The sequence below is a fragment of the Narcine bancroftii genome, chromosome 2 (genome assembly GCF_036971445.1).
Source record: "Narcine bancroftii isolate sNarBan1 chromosome 2, sNarBan1.hap1, whole genome shotgun sequence".
Lineage (NCBI taxonomy): Eukaryota > Metazoa > Chordata > Chondrichthyes > Torpediniformes > Narcinidae > Narcine > Narcine bancroftii.
Window position 1 is genome coordinate 45,038,662 of NC_091470.1, and position 19,622 is coordinate 45,058,283.

The window sequence follows — 19,622 nt, forward strand, 5'->3', positions numbered from 1 at the left end:
CAGTCATTTTGGTGATGGACATTTTTCACTGTCACAAAGGAGCATTGAAGGAATCAGAATTTGATTTATTGGGTGAAATGTCATTGTTCAATTTCTTTTTTTAATGATTAATCCAATAAACTACTCCTATCAATAGTCTTGCCATATAAGAACTAAGATTCCATGAGTATACAATTTATTTTCTTGCCTTTAAGAATGACAGTTTTTAATCATAAACAATTAAACAGTTATTTGCACTGTGTCTGTCTACAAAGGCTCATGCAACTCTTCAGTACTTTACCTATTAAACGGTCATTTTAAAATACAAGGTGTCCCATACCTAATTTCTGTCTTTACAAAAAACCATTGCACGTGTAAGCATACGTGGGGGGGGGTGGAGAATGAAATATTCCCAATCTTCACGATGTAGCATGTATATCTTTGCAAGATATTCAGAGAGGCAGTTAACTTAAGGGGGAAACTTGTTTTGACATTGTATTTTTCATTTTTTAACACTGTGCTCATGTTTCATGGAAAATTGACCTTGAATAATAGTAATCTATTTAAATTGTTATTGACATATAAATTGTTTTTCTTCAAGTGAATGTATTACCTTGCTCACAATATTTAATCTTCTGAGGTTTTTGTTTTGAAAAATAGTTGTGCCACTAATCTGCTTATTATTATTACATGTTAGTTTTTAAGCTATTAAATTCAAGGTTGAAGAACTACTTGTAAACATCTCTGATGGCCTCAGTTTTTCATCACTAAACTGATGGTTCAGCATAGATTCTCCAAAGGCTTTTACAAGAATGGAAACATCTATATTGTGTTGTAGGTTTTTGTTTTGTAAAATTAATATGGTTAGGTTAATGATGTTACAGTGAACAAAGCTTCATTGACCAGCATACTAAAGATGACAGGTTGATTGAACTGGACAAGAAAAGAATCTTATTAGAAGGAATATGACCCTCCAGTACACCCCAGATATCAACATGTAATTTGTGAGGAAGATCTGGGGGAAAGAAATTGGGTGAGAAAAGTATTGGAAATGTCCTGACATCCTTTCACATGTATATAGGAGGAAAAACCCAACACCCAACCCCAACCAACCAATTTTCCCTTGCAACCGCTGCAATCGTGTCTGCCTGTCCCGCATCAGACTTGTCAGCCACAAACGAGTCTGCAGCTGACGTGGACTTTTTACCCCCTCCATAAATCTTCGTCCGCGAAGCCAAGCCAAAGAAGAGATAATATAATACATACATTATATTCCTTCATATATACTATATATAAAAGCTTTATCCAGGTAATTGCCCACCTTAAACATTTCTGGCAAAGACTTTCAATGCAGGTTCGAGTTTTGATCCAAGGGTTAGTACTTTGCATTATCTCATCCCATCCACTTCATCTAAATATTAAAATTCCAGTCTTACCATAGTCTTGACTGAAGGCAAAAGATTGCTTCCTGTTAGTGGGCAAGGGAAAGTGGTTTCAGGCATCTTATCTTTTCTCATCTCAATAGCAAAAAGCCTACAAATATAAATATTTAAATTAATCTGTTAATGGTGTCATCTCACTGTACAGAAACATGCTCATGAAATTCTGTTTCTTCATATTTTAAATGGCAAAATATGAACTTCAGCTTTGGCATTGATGTGTAGGTAATTTGCTGGATGATCTTGCATTATCATTATACCTTCTGTATAAATAAATACTAACAATTTTTTAACAGAATGGCTATGGATTGCCAAGGTAACCTAGAAATGGAAATAGTATTGAAGAAGAAGAATTTGGGTTAAAGAAAACTCTGGCTAATAGGTGCAGTTTGAAAAATGAAACTGGAATAATGTTTAAAACATTTTTAAAATAAATATGAGTTGGGCTATTTCATCTGTAAAATGTACATTTTAACTTCCTTGATTTAATTTTAGAATTTAAATTCTTGGAGTCTAACAAAAAAAAAATCTCTACCTGAGTTCATCAAATTTCTATTCCGGGTTTGCTGAAAACTTAATGAATTGTTTACCATTTTATAAATTAGCTTCAAGCCCAAATTAGTCTTGCAACCAAATTGGTTTGTCTCAATTGGGTGAGTTATTTTAGGGTCTGTCAAATCGCTAGGTACATTAAGCAGGACAAAGTTGTTTAACTGGGATGGAAGGAGGAAAATAATAACTGTTTTGTTTGAAGAGCCTTTCCAGTCTCCTAGATCATGGAATGTTTAATGGTCTTTGGCCCTGACTCTATTGCTGTCTCAGGGAAGTCTTGAAATATTTTGAAGCAAGGAAGTATTACTAAGGTATGTATTCCTGCTCAACCAAGGCTTGGTATAAAATAGTTTGATGCTACTAAGAGGGATCACATAATTTAAAAGTAGTGTTCTCAGCAATAATGTCTGACATGACAAGCACTGAGGAGAAATGTGAAGTTCTTTCAGGGCATTCTGGGACTAAGAATTGTGCTAATTTTGAATTTTACTGGGTTGCAAGATGTTTGGGTAAACATTGGTAACATCATTTTAGACGATTGCTACAAAGCTGCTTGAGCTTGCACTTTTGTTTTTGGTTGTGCTTTTTCTTTTGCAATTTCTATTATTGATATTGGCTGCAAAATACATTTAGCTTATAGTGTACAGATGATTGCTTAATGGTTTGAACAAATCAGGCTCAAAATAATCTACCACTGTATAATTTCAAGTAGAAACTAATCTTATCATGTGAGCCCTCAATAATAGGACATGAAAGAAAATTACTTTTGTATAATAACTTTCTTATGGGAGAAAATAACTGTGACTTCATAGTCTGACTTCATAGTCGACCAGAAGAAGCATTTTATTAACTAACGATAGAATAATGTCCACGCCATAAAATCTGTTTTGTCATTGAGCTTTGGTGTGCAGTGATTCTGATTGGTTTATCCTTGCATGTCACTGTCTGCAGCATGAAGCGTGCCAACTCTTTGAATGTACTTAATACAGGGGGCAAGGCTACTGAAGATCTTTTCCAAGTAAGCCTTATGTATTTTTACCACTTAGTATCACTGGCAGTGTCTGAACTGAAGAATCCAATAAATTTTTTTGGTTAAACTGGAAATTTGTATCGATACAAACCTGCTTGCTTTAGTATGTTTGTAACTGGAAATGTCGATTTTATTTTTTTTCTCTCTTGAACATTTTCATGGATTTTTTTTTCTCCCAAAATTAAATTTACTTTAAAATCCCTTTGTGTGTTGCATTTAATTTGTGCTGACTTCAGATAAGACACTGCTATTCCAATCAAAGTTCTTCACTTGTTCTACATTTTAACTCCTGCACATTGTAAAGAATGCAGTGATGATACAGAGATCAAGATAAATTTACAGTACATTAGCATTGACATATCTACCATTCTCTTTAAGTAAAGAAACAATTCAAATTTTTGATTCTGCACTAAATTTAAGAGCATGGAATGGATTAGTCCTGTATGCTCTCAGCTTTACCTGACATCTGCATTCTGTACTGTATAACACTCTTCAAACTAACAATTCATTCAGTAAACTGGAGTAAGTGCTAAATATATATGTAAAATGTACTAATTGCTTGCGTACCTGTGGGATAATTATTAAAATGTAACAGTTTCTATCAACTAGTATATTTTCTCTTTCATGCACAGATGCACACTGGCTCGCTCTAATCTTTGTGTATTAACGTATGTGACTGAACTGTTGAGCAATTTCCAGCTACCTACTAACTTTACTACTTTAGGGGTCAAATGTTGCATCTCACCAGCATGCCGTAAAAACATAGACAATTAGGGAAAATTTTGTTTTATTTAATAATTGAGATAGAATATTTGATCGTTGGTAGGGAAAGCACAGCATTGTTGACAATCTGCAATATCCTCAAGTAGTTTATCTAAAAAACGTAATTGCACAAAGTGAATTAATAAAATGAAGCAAAGGATCCAATCAATATATAGGCTACTTAGTGCAAGCTCAAACAAATAGATCGGTTATTGGGAATTCGACAAGAAGATGGCATTGCTCCTCAGGGAAAATATCATAGCTGTGGTCAGTTAGGATAGGCAAGAGGGCTCGTAAATAAAAGTTTAAAAATTGTAAAAGCAAATGTTCTCCAAAGTAACACATTACCCTTTAGTGAAGCTGGGAGCAAATATTCAGCCAGCGGAGTGCCTTGATTGTGCTTTGCTCGTAATAGCTGTTTGAATAAAGTTGTGTGAAACAGTAAGGGTGTCGCCCAGGATGAGGAGCTGATTGATGCAGCCTCCATTGGGGTGACTCTCTTAAAATGTCTCCTTATTCCCTACTTAGTAAGATTCTTTATTAATATACTATCAAATATATTAATAAACTTGGGGGGTGTTGGAGGTTAATTCTCTATAATGTTATTCTTCATGTTTCGGGCGGCTCCATGGAGGCAGAGGAGCCTGCAGATCCAGCAACAGTTAAATGTTTTTAAAGAATGGAACTGACAATAAAGTGGTTTTCTCTTTTGTCTTTTAAAATGTTTATTCTTAATGCAGGTATCTTTCTCTTTGGCTTGGCTTCGCGGACGAAGATTTATGGAGGGGGTAAAAAAAAGTCCACGTCAGCTGCAGGCTCGTTTGTGGCTGACCAGTCCGATGCGGGACAGGCAGACACGATTGCAGCGGTTGCAAGGGAAAATTGGTTGGTTGGGGTTGGGTGTTGGGTTTTTCCTCCTTTGCCTTTTGTCAGTGAGGTGGGCTCTGCGGTCTTCTTCAAAGGAGGCTGCTGCCCGCCAAACTGTGAGGCGCCAAGATGCACGGTTTGAGGCGTTATCAGCCCACTGGCGGTGGTCAATGTGGCAGGCACCAAGAGATTTCTTTAGGCAGTCCTTGTACCTTTTCTTTGGTGCACCTCTGTCACGGTGGCCAGTGGAGAGCTCGCCATATAATACGATCTTGGGAAGGCGATGGTCCTCCATTCTGGAGACGTGACCCATCCAGCGCAGCTGGATCTTCAGCAGCGTGGACTCGATGCTGTCGACCTCTGCCATCTCGAGTACCTCGACGTTAGGGGTGTGAGCGCTCCAATGGATGTTGAGGATGGAGCGGAGACAACGCTGGTGGAAGCGTTCTAGGAGCCGTAGGTGGTGCCGGTAGAGGACCCATGATTCGGAGCCGAACAGGAGTGTGGGTATGACAACGGCTCTGTATACGCTTATCTTTGTGAGGTTTTTCAGTTGGTTGTTTTTCCAGACTCTTTTGTGTAGTCTTCCAAAGGCGCTATTTGCCTTGGCGAGTCTGTTGTCTATCTCATTGTCGATCCTTGCATCTGATGAAATGGTGCAGCCGAGATAGGTAAACTGGTTGACCGTTTTGAGTTTTGTGTGCCCGATGGAGATGTGGGGGGGCTGGTAGTCATGGTGGGGAGCTGGCTGATGGAGGACCTCAGTTTTCTTCAGGCTGACTTCCAGGCCAAACATTTTGGCAGTTTCCGCAAAGCAGGACGTCAAGCGCTGAAGAGCTGGCTCTGAATGGGCAACTAAAGCGGCATCATCTGCAAAGAGTAGTTCACGGACAAGTTTCTCTTGTGTCTTGGTGTGAGCTTGCAGGCGCCTCAGATTGAAGAGACTGCCATCCGTGCGGTACCGGATGTAAACAGCGTCTTCATTGTTGGGGTATATTAAGTATTGTAATAGAGAGTCTCAAGCAACCAGAAAACTCACTTATCTGGCATCTACCCATCCCCGTGTTGAGGTACTAACTGGTGAGAGTGCCATACTGGAATTCCTATAAGGGGATTAGACAAAAAGATAACAGAAGTATGTGCTAGGGAATACTTAGGATCCAGTGATCATAATGCCAATAGTTTTCAAGATAATTATGGGGCCTGGTCTTAAGTTGGAGAAAGGCCAATTTTGAGGAAATGAGAAAGGATCTAGAAAGCTTGGATTGGGATAGGTTGTTTTCTGGAAAGGATGTGCTCAGTAACTGGAAGGTCTTTAAATGTGAAATTTTGAGAGTACAGAATTTATATGTTCCTGTAAGGATTAGAAGCAAAATTAACAAGCATAGGGAATCTTGGGGATCAGGTTAAGAAGAAGAGAGAAGGGTGTATGCAACAAGGAGTAAATGAGCTACTTGATGAGTATATAAAATGCAGGAACAAACTTGAGAGGGAAATCAGGAGGCTTAAAGAAGACACCAGGTTGCTTTGGCAAACAAAGTGAAGGAAAATCCTAAAGGCTTTTACAGGTATATTAAGAGCAAAATGATGATAAGGTACAAAAGTGGTCTTCTTGAAGATCAGAGTCGTTGGCTATATATGGAGCCAGAAGAGATGGGGTAGATCTTAAAATAGGTTTTTTTTATGTCTATTTACTCAGGAAACTGGCACAGAGACTAGAGAAGTAAGATAAACAAGGAAGTAAGATCATGTAACTGGTATGGATTAAGGAACTGATTTAAAGTGAATAATGGTGGATAAATCCCCAGTGCCTGACAAGGTATTTCCTCTGACCTTGAGGAAGGCTGATGCAGAAATTACAGGGGCCCTGGCAGATGTATTTAAAATGTCTTAGCCACAAGTGAGGTACTGGAGGATTGGATAATGGCTCATATTGTTCTGTTGATTGAACAAAAAAAGCCCCCAAAATAATCCAGGTAATTACAGGCCAGTGAGCCTGATATCTGCTCTGTAGTAGGTAAGTAATTAGAAGGTGATCTAAGAGACCAGATAATCTGGGACTGATTAGGGATAGTCAACATGGCTATGTGCATGGAAGGTCATGTTTAACCATTCTTGTAGAGTTTTTCAAGGAAGTTACCAGGAAAGATTATTGTGCCTCCTTCATATTTGCTCAATCTGCAGACCCCAGGAGAGGTCCTTGAACATCCAGGAATTGAAACTTTAACCCTCTTCATTACCATCCCACCTATGAATTTTCGTGCATAGATCCTCAGAAGCTCCTTCATAAAGTCCAGAATCAACTCCTTGGTCTTCCTGATGTTATGAGTTAGATTGATCTTCTAGCATCGTACACCGTATTCTCGATCTCCGTTCTATTCGTAAAATCCTAAATAAAGTTGACATTTCACACCTAGGCAATACAGTGGCACTACTACTAGACCTGTTGCCTCACAACTGCAATGACCTGACTACATTCCTTTTGGTCCTGTCTGTATGGAATTTGCTCCTTATTCCTGTGACCATTTGGTTTCCTCACATTCTGCAAATTGCTTTTGCTGCCAAACCCACGGTCGCTCTCTGGATTTCTTCTGTTTTCATTTCAAGTTTACACCATCTTAAGAGTTTTTAAAGTTAAAAATTGGGAATGTTGTTAACAGTAGTGAGTTATCAGAAATCTTAATTATATTTGAAGATGTGAATATATGAGATGTGTTTTAAAGTAGTTTTTGGAGAGATCAATGCAGAATGTTAATGACTCATAGCTAATAACCATATAACCATTTACAGAGCGGAAACAGACCATGTTGGCCTTTCGAGTCCGCACCGGTTCACTAGAACAACTCCACTAGCTCAATCCTCCCGCTCTCCACCAATATAGAGGTGAACTTTTTTGCAGAACCTGTGTGATGTGACAGGAGAATCTTCTACAGGTTTGAAAGAGCAACACAACTACTTGGTGGAACCTACAATCTAGTAGAAAAAAAGCCTCACAACAGTAGATTCACGGTTACTATCCCTGAAATGATTATCTGCTTGTGGATTGTGGTAAAAATGTAATTTAGCAGAGTTATCAATAATTTTTGTTCGTGAGCTCTGATTTTTTTCATTGCTTAGAGAAAAAGAACAATATAGCACAGTGTAGGCCCTTCAGCCCACAATGTTGTGCAGATGTTTACAAACCTACTCCACAAATTAAACCTTCCCTACCTCACACCCTCTATTGATCTTGCATCCATGTGCCTGTTTAAAAGTCTTTTAAATGTCCCTAGTGAACTAGCCTCCATTACCGCCTCTGGAAGTGCATTCCAGGCATTCACTAATCTTTGCGTTAAATAAATAAATAAATAAATAGATAAATAAATAGATGAAATGAAATGAAACAACAGCTTTCCCCTGACATCTCCACTAAACCTTTCACCCCTCACCTTGTATTGAATTTCCTCAAGTGCTTGCCAGTCTCACTGTAGGAAAATGTGCTGGCTGTTCACTCTACCACTGCCTCTCATAACCTTGTAGACCTTTAAGTCACCTCTCGTCCTTCGTTCCAAAGAGAAAAGCCATAGCTCTGTTAACCTTGATGCATAAGACACGTTCTCCAATCCAGGCAACATCCTAGTAACCCTACAGTATCCTCTCCATAGTTTCCCACATCCTTCCTGTAATGAGGTGACCAGAACTAAACACAATATTCCATAGGTGGTCAAACCCAAGTTTTATGGAGCTGCAATGTTACCTCACGACTCATGAACTCAATCCCTTAACGAATAAAGGCCAGCACACCATAAACCTATCGAACCTGCATGGCACCTTGATAGATCTATGGATTTGGACTCCCAAGGTCCCTCTGTTCTACACTGTTAAGAATCCTGCCATTAAAGATGTACTCTGCCTTCAAATTTGACCCTCCAAAGTGCATCACTTCAGAAATCCAGAATGAACTCCTACCTGCCACTTTTCTGCCCAACTCTGCATCCTGTCTATATCCTATTGTAACCCACGACAACTCTGCACTATCCACAACACCTCCAACCTTCGTGTCCCCCTACTTCTTTGTAAATTTTATGAATGACCAAGACAACAAGCAGGGGTCCTAGAACAGAATTCCTGTGGTACATCAGGCAGAATACTTTCCATCTACTACTACCCTTTGCTGTTTGCAGGCAATCCAATTCTGAATTCACACAGCCAGGATTTCATGGATCCCATGCCTCATGATCTTCTGAATGAGTCTGCCATGGGTAACCTTGTCAAATACTATACTAAAATCTACTGTATCTACCACCTACCTTCATCAGTTTCTTTTGTTACTTCAGAGATGCCTCGCCAAGGCCATGCTGTCTATCCCTGAGAAGACTATTTCTCTAAATACTTGTAAATCCTGTCCCTCGGAATCCTCTCCAATAGTTTGCCCACCAATGACGCCAGACTCACTGGTCAGTTTATTGTCATTGAGGACTATTGTGGTCATAATGGAGATCAACTATGCCAAGTGTAATTCCAATTTTGTGTATATGATATGTAAAGTATTTGTACTAAAATGCCTGAACCTGTATTTAATGTTAACAACAAATTGCTGTAGCATAAATGATGGATGAACTAAAACATTTAGATTTGTTCCTCTTGACTCTCAAGTTGCTATCTTTAGACCTTTTTGTCTTTAAATTTTTTCTGCAAAATCTTAATTTTCATCTGTGAGAATACTTTAGTTATCAGGATATTTTTGGTAAGTTTATCAGAGTTGAAAATTTCATGGAAAAAATTAAACTTTTCTCGGTGAGTGTAAAATTGTGGATTTTACAGAAGATTATTGAGTCGTGGTAAGAATAACATGCTTCCTATTTATGACTTTGGTTTGATGTGGGCAATGCTGGCAAGGCATTTACCTTCCAGTCAGAATTACCCTGAGAAGGGGGTGGGGTAGGTCTTCATGCAACTGATTGTCTTATTTGGCTATTTCACATTAGTATGGGACTGAAGTCATTCATAGACCAAACAATGTAAGGTCATTACTAATGTCCTTGTAGGACATTAATAAATCAGTTGATTTTGTACTCTGGTGTTTGTGTACACATAATAGGAATATTTGAATTACTAAATATTTTAATTTTTGCTTTGCTCTTACACTTTCCCTGGCTCTAAGTTGAGTCAAAGCAGAATTGTAGTCTTTTACAGAAATTAATTAAATTGGAAAATAGGTGTGTGGTCCGTTTAGCTTGAGTATGCCATTTCCTCTCGTGCCATATGTAGCTCTTTAAAAAGATTTAAAGGATCAAACAATATTATAGCTGACAGTGTTTTGAAATATTTGATTTGCAATATGAAGAGTTATTCCACAGGTTATTAAGCAATTAGTATTTTGGGGTTATATGCTTTGATAAAAATTCTATGCATCTTTTATTTTTTTCATTGACCATTGTAATGAAATCACTTGATATTTTTACTTTTAAACTTTGTTTTGATCTTTATCTTGCCGGTTTTTCCACTGTTGTGTTCCAAGTACTATTTTATTCTACACAAATGTACAAACTGTAACAATTGATATGAATAATTATCAGTTATTAATATTTAAAATGTACACAACTGGTTTCCGGTTTAAAAAGAAGGAAATTGTTTGCAAACATATCTGAAATGATAAGATGCATCATGTGATGTTCAATCACTAAGTGAACAGCAAATTTTTAAAAGGATATGAAAATCCTCAAATGCATTTAAATTGAGTTCATTTAACAATGCTTTGAAAATATTAACATTATCTTTGCCAAGAAAATGCTAGGCAATAAACTATTGATATAATGCTTATTAATATCTTACAAAATCCTGATGGTGATTTTTTTTCTCCCTTTTAAATGGCAGCAGCGAAATAATCGTCTGACAGAATCCAGAAATTTGAGTGTCAGCCATGATGACCTGATGCACTATGGATCACAGATTGGCATAAATTAGACTCTTCATGAAAAAGAACAAGAAATCCTCTTTGCTACAATTCCTTTAATCTTTTAAATATTAAGGCCTTGGGTTGTTATCCTGTATAAATGATTTGCTGTAAACTCAGATATTGTATCCAAACATTAAATGTACGTTACAATTTCATGAGTTATTAATATTTGTTTGATACGACATACGAGTTTACTGTGATGCCAGTCAAATCAAAGAGAATGTATTTTAAAGAACTGAACGCCACAGCTGAGCTGGGTTTGGATAGTGTAGGTAGAAATTTCCTTTTTAGATTTGTACAGTTAAGTTTAGCCTTTGTTTTTAAAGTAGGATCCCATGTAAACCACTTTTACGAGCAATTCCTGCTAAAGGCCACATTATAGTTCAACGTGGATGGGGCTTACTTGTGCCTAATGCCTAATATTTGTCATTGCTTAATTGAATAATCAAGTGTATCAGACAGTGCTAAGATTGGCAGATCAGTAATAAACCATAAAAATTTATAGAATGCAAATATGTTGAGGTACTTGCATAATCCTCAGTACTATTTGAATATACTACTAACTTGCACTATATTTCCCTAAAAACAGATAAAAGAAACAAGATGCTGCTAATGTGTGTGGAGGTCACTTTCAACACAAATTCTCTTTTATAATGCATGTGTTAGCTCTTTGACATGAGAACTGCACAAAACCAAGAATAAAACAGACTAAATGGAAGGTAGAAATGTGTTCTGTTGCCTTCAATAAGCATGCAATATAGCAAGGATTTGTGGAATGTACTCTTTTTATTGGTCCAGTTGAAATTAAATTTCAAAAGTGAAGTACGTCCGTCATTAGTACTTGTAAGAAGGATTAATTTCCATCCTTTGTGCCTGGCTGTAAAGTGAAATTTGGAATGAAAATTACCTGGTAAACTTGGAATGCAATTTGAATTAAAATTAAACCATATATATAATGGAAGTGGATCCTGTATATGCCTCATTTAAAATAAGATACATATTTAAAATTACAGTTGATATGGGCATGCAAATTCATTAGTGACCAATGAAACTATAGAAGCTGTTAAATAAATTGAGAAATAAGAAAATCAATTTTAAATAGTCTTAATTTTCCATTGTGCCATGTATCAAATGATAATACAAAAAATCACTTAAGGAATCCATCACTATCCATGCACTTTGGAAATTAGGGCCATCATGGTTAACCATCTTTCAGTGATTCATTTTCTTGCACTTGTATGTATATTTACCCTGCTTCCTTTGTAAATCATTTTATTTTATGTTTAGACAGTACCTGGAGTACTACTTGTTTGTTTTTAAATGTGACTTTTATAGTGTGTTTTATCTCTTTTATATTTTATATTTGTATGTGAACAAAAATTGTTTGCACATTGAAAAACAAACGATAAAATAGGATTGCAAGTGAAAATTGAAATCATAGTTTACGAAACTAGAATGATGGTTAGAAGGTATGTGGATTCTGAATTCCATGAAATGGTTTACATGTGGTTCTACAAGCACTTGAGTTTTTGATGCAATGATTGACTGCATCAGCTATTAACATCACAATTTCAATTCTTAATGTTGATTCTTAGTTACAATTGTCTGAACATTATAACAGGAAAAATGTAAGCCATATTAAATAAGGCTAGTAAAATTAAAATTGTCTGTAACTGCATGAGAATTATACCAGAAAGTACCAGGTTTACCCCTTTTATGATTTTATTCTAATTTTCAGCCTTGAATTCAAAAAAATATTACGCAAGATATTGTTATCCATGCATAAATGTTAAATGACAAAACAGAACAATGATTTCTACAGGTGATAGGTTTTAGTATCAAAAAGGTGATATGTAATGAGTTTTCAAACTAAACAGATTTGTAGTTATGTATTGCACTTTCACAAGGGCAAGATTATGTAGTCATGATGTTGCATGTAATGTTTTAATACGATTCTCCTGAAAGAGTGGCTGTTCAATGTGCTACATGTCAATGGATGAGGTCATTCAGATAAGAATATATTGTATCGGTGTCATGACTTTTTAGAACTGAAGATGTGTACATTGATATGTTGGATATATGTTATGTTACAATATTTATGTTCAAAATGTATAAAACCCTTCCAGTGAGAAATAAGAAAAGCAATTTTAAAGAGTCCTTTAAATAAAATGCAACTAGAAATTGCTGCTAAAAGCCCAACTGTCGTAAGTTTATAGCTCTTTCATTTTCCATTGTGCCATGAATCAAATGATAATACAAAAAAATCAGTTAGGGAAATCCATAATTATCACTTTTTTTGCTCTGGTCCTCAGACTTCATATCCCATCCATTTAGTCATACAGCATGTAACCAGCCCTTTGGCCCAACTTGCCTACGACAACCAAAATGTCTCAACCACACTAGTTACACCTGTCTGCGTAGGATATGGCTCATATCCCTCTAAACCTTTTTCTTTCCACTCACATACCCTATGCCATCGGTGATCTGTGATTAGTAAGGGATTGCTTAAGGTGGTATGTGAGTGGGAAGGGAAGGTTGAGAATCACTGCTCTAGACCCAATTGTTACTGAAATAATTTGCTTGAAAAAAAATTGTCATTGTCCCATTTCCTTTGGAGCTATGAAACTGTGCACATAATGAGTCAATTAGGTACGATTAAAACATTGGGTTTCAAACTTTTTCTTCCCACTCACATGCCACCTTTAGCAATCCCTTACTAATCACAGAGCACCTATGGCATAGGGTATGTGAATGGAAAGAAAAAGCTGAGAACCACTGCTCTAAACCTATCCATGCATCCATCCATTTTTATTTTAAACATTGCAATACAATCCTGTGTTGACCACTTCCACCGGCAGCTCATTCTTAGCTCTCACCATGCTCTGTTGGGAGAGAGGAAGGTTACCCTTCAGGTTTTTGATAGTTCTTCCTCCACCCCCAAACCACCTTAAACCTTGGTTGGAGATTTCCCCTCCTCTGGGCAAAAGACTGCGTTCACTTGATCTATTCCTCTCACGATTTTGTATACCTCTATGAGACCATCCCTCATCCTCCTGCACTCCAAGGAATAAAGTCTTTGCCCTACCATTATTTTTGGACTTCCTTCTTCCCCCCCCCCCCTTTTCTTTTGGGGAAAGGGTCTTCAACAGTGCATTTTCTGCTGAGAATGAGTGTATGCCTCGTGGGATTTTTTTTTTCATTTGGCCTCCAAAAGCTGTTAAATTTGATTCTTCACTTGCGGCAAAATGAAGAATCACTGTGATCTTTCACAGAATATTATTTGACTTGGCCATGCAGCACGGGGACCTATGCAGATATCCTGCATGAGTTATGCATCTTACTAATTTGAAGCTCTTGGCATTAAAGTGGGAGACGAATGGATTTGTGAAATCTGGAATTAGTTTTGATATTAGTAATGCTCATAATGGGCATTATATGCAGGGTTTCATGTGTAAGAATATTTGATGCCAGAGGTTTCATAGGTTTCCAAGGAATTTAAATTTCAAATCAAGGGTTTAGTGAACCATGAGCTTGAGGGCCATGATTTTAATGTTCTACAGTCCTTTCCCTACTGATTTATGGGTTTAGGTACACAAGAATGAGCTTGTCTAGTAGGCTTGCTAGTAGAGAAAACTATTATCAGTCACAACAAAATCCTGTGGAAAAGCCTATTAAAACTGAACAATCACCTAAAATAAATATTGGCACAAGATTCCGACATGATAAAAACACTTAAACATTGTTAAAGTGAAATACAAAAGTCTGCAGACACTGTGTCATAAAAATGCACAGAAATGCTGGAGGATCTCAACCAGTCTCGTTGCTTTCATTGGAGGTTAAGATATATTACTGATGTTTCTGGCAGTGCCCTTCTTCAAGGACTAAATAAAGAACAGGAATGCATTAGAATAAAGACTGAAGATTGGCAGGGGAAGAAGTCAAGATGAACAAAAAGTGTTAATTGGGTATGAAAAGAGAAGTGAGAATTGATTTTGACTGAAAGGAGATGAGGGATAAGGGAAGAGAGTGACCGAGCTGGGGGAGAGGTGTCGGGGAAGAGGGGAGTGGGGGTTAACAGAAACTAGAGATCAATGTTAATGCCATCTAGTCAGAGGGTGTCCAGACAAGATGATCTTCCAATTTGCGGGTTCTCTCAGTCTGGCAGTGCACGAGACTGTGGACAGTCATGTCCGCAGGGGAATTGAAATGGGTGGCCACTGGGACATTATGCTATTGTGGCAGACAGCTGAGGTACTCAACAAAGCGATCTCTCAGTCTGTGCCCAGACTCTCCATTAGGCTTTTTCAGGTGCATTCTACGCTAAGAATGCGCCTGAAGAAGCCGAAGCAGCCCTTTAAATTGCTGTTCATGTGGCAGCGTTGAAAGTACAATGCTGGCCACCTGAAGGACACAGGTGCACCGGATGCACCTCTGAGCACACTCTAGCTCCTGCCCAGTGTCAGCTGTGCTCCCGCCCACTGATGTGATGTCATTTTGAGTGCAACCAGAAGGAACACAGGTCAATGACAGACCCTGTGCAGGCTGGAGACATGGTGATGAATTCAGCATTTCTGAGTGTTCAGAATGAGATATGGCAGATCCTTGATAAGGCTATTTATGCTGTTGAAGCTCTTCAATCGTCCTTGAGATCTGAAAATCGCATAGGTGGAATCAGGAGAAGGTTCCTACAAATGTTGAGGGGCAAGAAGACAGCAGTTAGCAGTCAAAAGGTGTGTGGGGCGTAAGCGTCGCAGACAAAGGCAAATGCTGCTTGCTGGCCAGTCAATTAGCTATGGTGACACATCAATCTCTCTGGAGGTTGAAGCGACCCCAGGGTGCTGAGTTCTGGAGTCATGTCCTCACCAAATTTGATGATGCTGAGTGAAGGAGACACTTTCGTATGTTGTGAGGCACCTTTCACTTCATGCTGGAACTCATAGAACCTCACCTGAAGGCGCATAGACCAGACTTGCAGCGACCATTAGAGCCTGGACTTCGATTAGCTGTGGCCTTGTGGTGGTATGCCACCCCTTGTGAGTATTGATCCATCAGTACCATCTTTGGAATAGGTGTCAGCACTGTGTGCTCGCCTTGAAGAAATTCCTCGGTAAATGCTTCATCTCCCTGCCAAGTGGAACATGTCTCCAGGAGACCATTGATGGCTTTGGGCAAAGGGGATACCCAATGTGTGCTGGTGCCATTGATGGGTCACTCATTCCCATTATCGCACCCAGCATGGATGATGCAGCCTACTACAATCACAAAGGGTGACAATCAGTGGTTCTGTAAGCGGTGGTCGACCACAGATTCTGGTGAGTTAAGCCTCTATTGATCTTTATCACATCACATTTCAAATGGCTATAACTTCACTGTAATTTCCATTCATGTTATAGCTTCTCAGATGTGTTTGTGGGGTGGCCGGGCCGCATGCATGAGTGCTTGCCAACTCCTCTGTATAGAAAAGCAGAGGACCAGGGTGGATACCTCTTCCCACGAGACGCGAGTGTTCACCCTTCAAAGCATCATGTTTCATTGTGTTATGCAAGCTTGTTGTGTCAACGTTCAGGTTTATGAATTAACTACATTACTGCATTGTTGTGCCTGCAGGTGTCCAAGGATGTTGAGGGAGTGGAGGTTCCAGCACATCTTATGGGTGATGCGGCGTATCTCCTATGAAGCTGGCTGATGAAGAAGTTCACACAGCACTGAGTACTGGATCCAGATCAGCGAAGATTTAACAAGGCCCTTAATTCAGCAAGGATAATGGTGGAACATGCATTTGGCGGTCTAAAAGGCTGCTGGCGGTGCCTGTCCAAGCGCTTAGATATCTCTATTGCCTTAGTCCCAGATGTTGTATTTGCCTGGTGTGTACTGCACAATATATGTGAGATTAACAAGGAAGACTTCCCTTCAAAGTGGACATTGGTTGAAGCAGATGGTCCTGCACCCGATAGCGCAGATTGTGCTGATCAGCAGGGCCTTGGGCACCAGGCCATCCGTTCTGCCATCATGTCTATCCTGTAAGGGTATGTCCCTGCTACCTCGTTCCCCATTTTCCACAACTTGTACCCCCCCTCCACCCTCCCCACCCAATGTGGTGACATGAGCCTGCTGCCTGGCATGTTATGTGCTCTCGCGAATGAACGGGTACATATAAATGAAACATGTGACTTGTGTGCTTGTCAAAAATTTAATAAAATTTAATAAAAGACGTTCTTTGAGAAATCACACTGCTTCATAAATATCTGAGGTAGATATCTCCGATGTCTTTTCTTCTTCCCGTTGCTTTCAACTTTTCTTTCTTCGTTGCCATTTTCTTCCCACCTTTACTTTCACTTTATTTTAATTTTTGTGTTTGTGCCTTTGTGTTTTCTGTGTTTTTTTTAAACTTTTCTGGAGAGGGCTGGAGTTCCCCAACCGGCCACTACTCCATCATGTGACTCCTCCTGAGGTAGATATCTCAACGTTAACATTTCACATCATTCTTAAACTTGAAGTAAACCATGGAATGGACAAATAGTGCAAATCCACTCCACACTTAAACACAGCAGATCAAACACTAAAACAGTAAACACAACAAAACCACCACCCGGCACCATAGCATCTCACTGCTGAATGTTTCCATCCTTAAAGTGTGGCACAGTACATTGCACTTATGAGGGGCTTCATGAATGATGTGGGGGGGGGGGGTGTGGAGGAACCTGTCCTGGACCCTAGCATCTCAGTCATGTCCAAGCGTCCACTACTGCGATGCACTGGTGTGGAAAGGAATGGCATGCAGGATGGAGGGGCCAGGCACATGGGATGAGGCTGATCATATGACTGTGGGAATGGGGAGGCCTCCATTCACGTGACCAATCTGTTGAAGATGACTGACTGTCCATTGTGGCGCTCAGTCTCCGCAGGGAAGCTGCAAACTCAGACATTGACTGGGCATGCTTCTCCACTTCGGAGCAGCGCGTTGCTTCCTCGTCCTCCCTCAGGTCAGCGAGCATGACTCTCTCATGATCCAGCACCTCCTCTGCACGTTGGCCATCTCTCTCACTGTCCTCCCTGTCAAGTGCCAACATCATCGCTTGCAGCTCCTTCGCGAGAACCTGACCCTTGGTCAGTCGCTGGCGCTTGCATCAGGGATCAGAGGCTGTGGGTGGAAACAGGAAAAGTGCATCAGCATTGGACTTAGGTGCTACTCCATAAACACAACCTCAATACTACTGTACCTGTGTTCTCTGTTGAGAGTGTCACCTCGTCACTTCCAGGGACAGTGACCTCTGCACTTCCTCTCTTGGGGGCATCCAAATCTATGGCTGCCGGGTCCTCGGCAGTGGACTCCTCCTCCAGGACCGGCATATCTCCTCCATTGCCACTGGGTGAACCCTGAGATCCTTCGGGGATGAGCTCTGGGGATTCCAGGGTCTCCAGAGCACTGGCGACATTCAAGGGAGTAGCTAAGCAGCTAGCCCCCCAGAGAGTGTGGCATTGGTCGAAGTGCTGCCACTCCTTGCACCCATTGCCGCTCCTCCTGTTGTGGTCCAGGACTGTGTGGAATTTCTTCCTCGTGCTCTTCAGCTTCATGACCACCTGATTTTTACTGCACTTGTGCTCTTGTGCTGCGAGCACTCCAGACAGCCGCTCAAAAGTGGGACCATCTCTAACTGTCCCAGTGAGCTCCTTTTCCTGGGATTCCTGAGTCAGATGATCTCGAAGCAGTCTTCGTCAGACCAGTTTCAAGTCTTTTTTGGAGCCATTGTTCAATTACACTGTTTTCCAGCACCGCTAAACAAAATGACTGAATCTGCACTAGGCTGCCTGTACAATGTGCTTCAAGATTCACGCCAGGCGTCTCAGGCTGACGACGTCACTGCCACATCAGCAGCCTGCCCCTTTGACAGCTGCTTTCAGCCAGCTGCATTCAGGTGGTTGAGGGAGCCACTGAGTTGTGCTGATTATCCCTCTCGGAGGAGGGTTACGTAGCTCACCTCGAGGGCGCACCTGCACATTCACGTGGCCTCCCCACAGCCGCCTATTGCTAAAATATGCAGCTTTACATGCGGGGCAATTGGCCACCTGAAAGTGTCTAATGTATCAAAAGAGATGGGTTGAAAAACTGGTTTTAGTCTCGATCTCCCTCAGGAAATGTACCTGTATTACCTCATGTGGAACATAATCAGACGCAACAGCAAGGTTAGCAAAGGGACAGGTGGTTGTGGGCATGAATATCCATTGACAAGGACGTCCTAAAAAAGTAATTGACTGTCTAACCAAATGAAAGATACCTGCCGCTGAACCATTGCCATTGATAGATAAGAGAACCAATAGAAGGGAAAGACCCATTTGATTTGTTTTCCCTCAGTTTACATGTTTCAATTAATCTGTTCAGTGAACACTGCATAGCACTGAGGTCCATTCCTTTTTCATGCTGGCAACTCTGCATCCACTTATTAGCATGACCACGTAGTAAAATGGAAAAGGTTCTGAACTACAAGCAGTTTGAATTTTGGCAACTTTGAGGAAATATGGTTCATCTGCCGCAGAAGAATTGAATTCCAATGCAATTCGTTACTTTGACCTGTCATATTCTTCAATCTACCATTTCTCTCAAGTCAGGACACCACACTTCTTTCAACGAGGAATAGAAGAGTGTGCAAGGAGTAATATGAGCCACTAATTGGATGAAGCTACAGCTCAAGAATATGCTAATGCATGTTAGTGTCAGAGATGCGCTTTGTAGTCTGGCCTCAGTAAATTAATACTGATGGCTATTGCAATTATGAAGATGACCAGTGAACTTTCTAATGCTCATTGATGGTGGAGCCCAGTGTCAATATGGTGGTATTTGCAATTATATTCAGGTGCAAGTGACTCATTGGTTCCTGAGATCTCTACCAGCAGAGTCTATCTAATTTGTATCACACCACAAGATACAAAGAAATGGTTGATCCAGCAAAGGTGATGGTTACTGGGATCATTCTGGTGTATCACTTAAGCCCTGGATGTATGACCAACTATACCTCCATTCACACTGATCCACTTCTATAGTCACCATGGTCATCCA

General features: G+C 39.8%; 1 protein-coding gene across 8 annotated transcripts in view; it reads left to right on the forward strand.

Annotated features, from left to right (window-relative positions):
- Nucleotides 1-12,766, forward strand: part of klc1a (kinesin light chain 1a) — an 88,950-nt gene extending 76,184 nt beyond the window's left edge. For 4 of the 8 annotated variants that reach the window (XM_069916503.1, XM_069916502.1, XM_069916501.1 and 1 more), the window contains 2 exons: nt 2,922-2,988; nt 10,486-12,766. In XM_069916503.1, coding sequence (XP_069772604.1) covers nt 2,922-2,988; nt 10,486-10,575 — 157 coding nt within the window. In that variant the 3' untranslated portion in view covers nt 10,576-12,766. The other 4 variants (XM_069916504.1, XM_069916505.1, XM_069916506.1 and 1 more) reach the window with 4 other exon arrangements.
- The last annotated feature ends 6,856 nt before the right edge of the window (nt 12,767-19,622 follow it).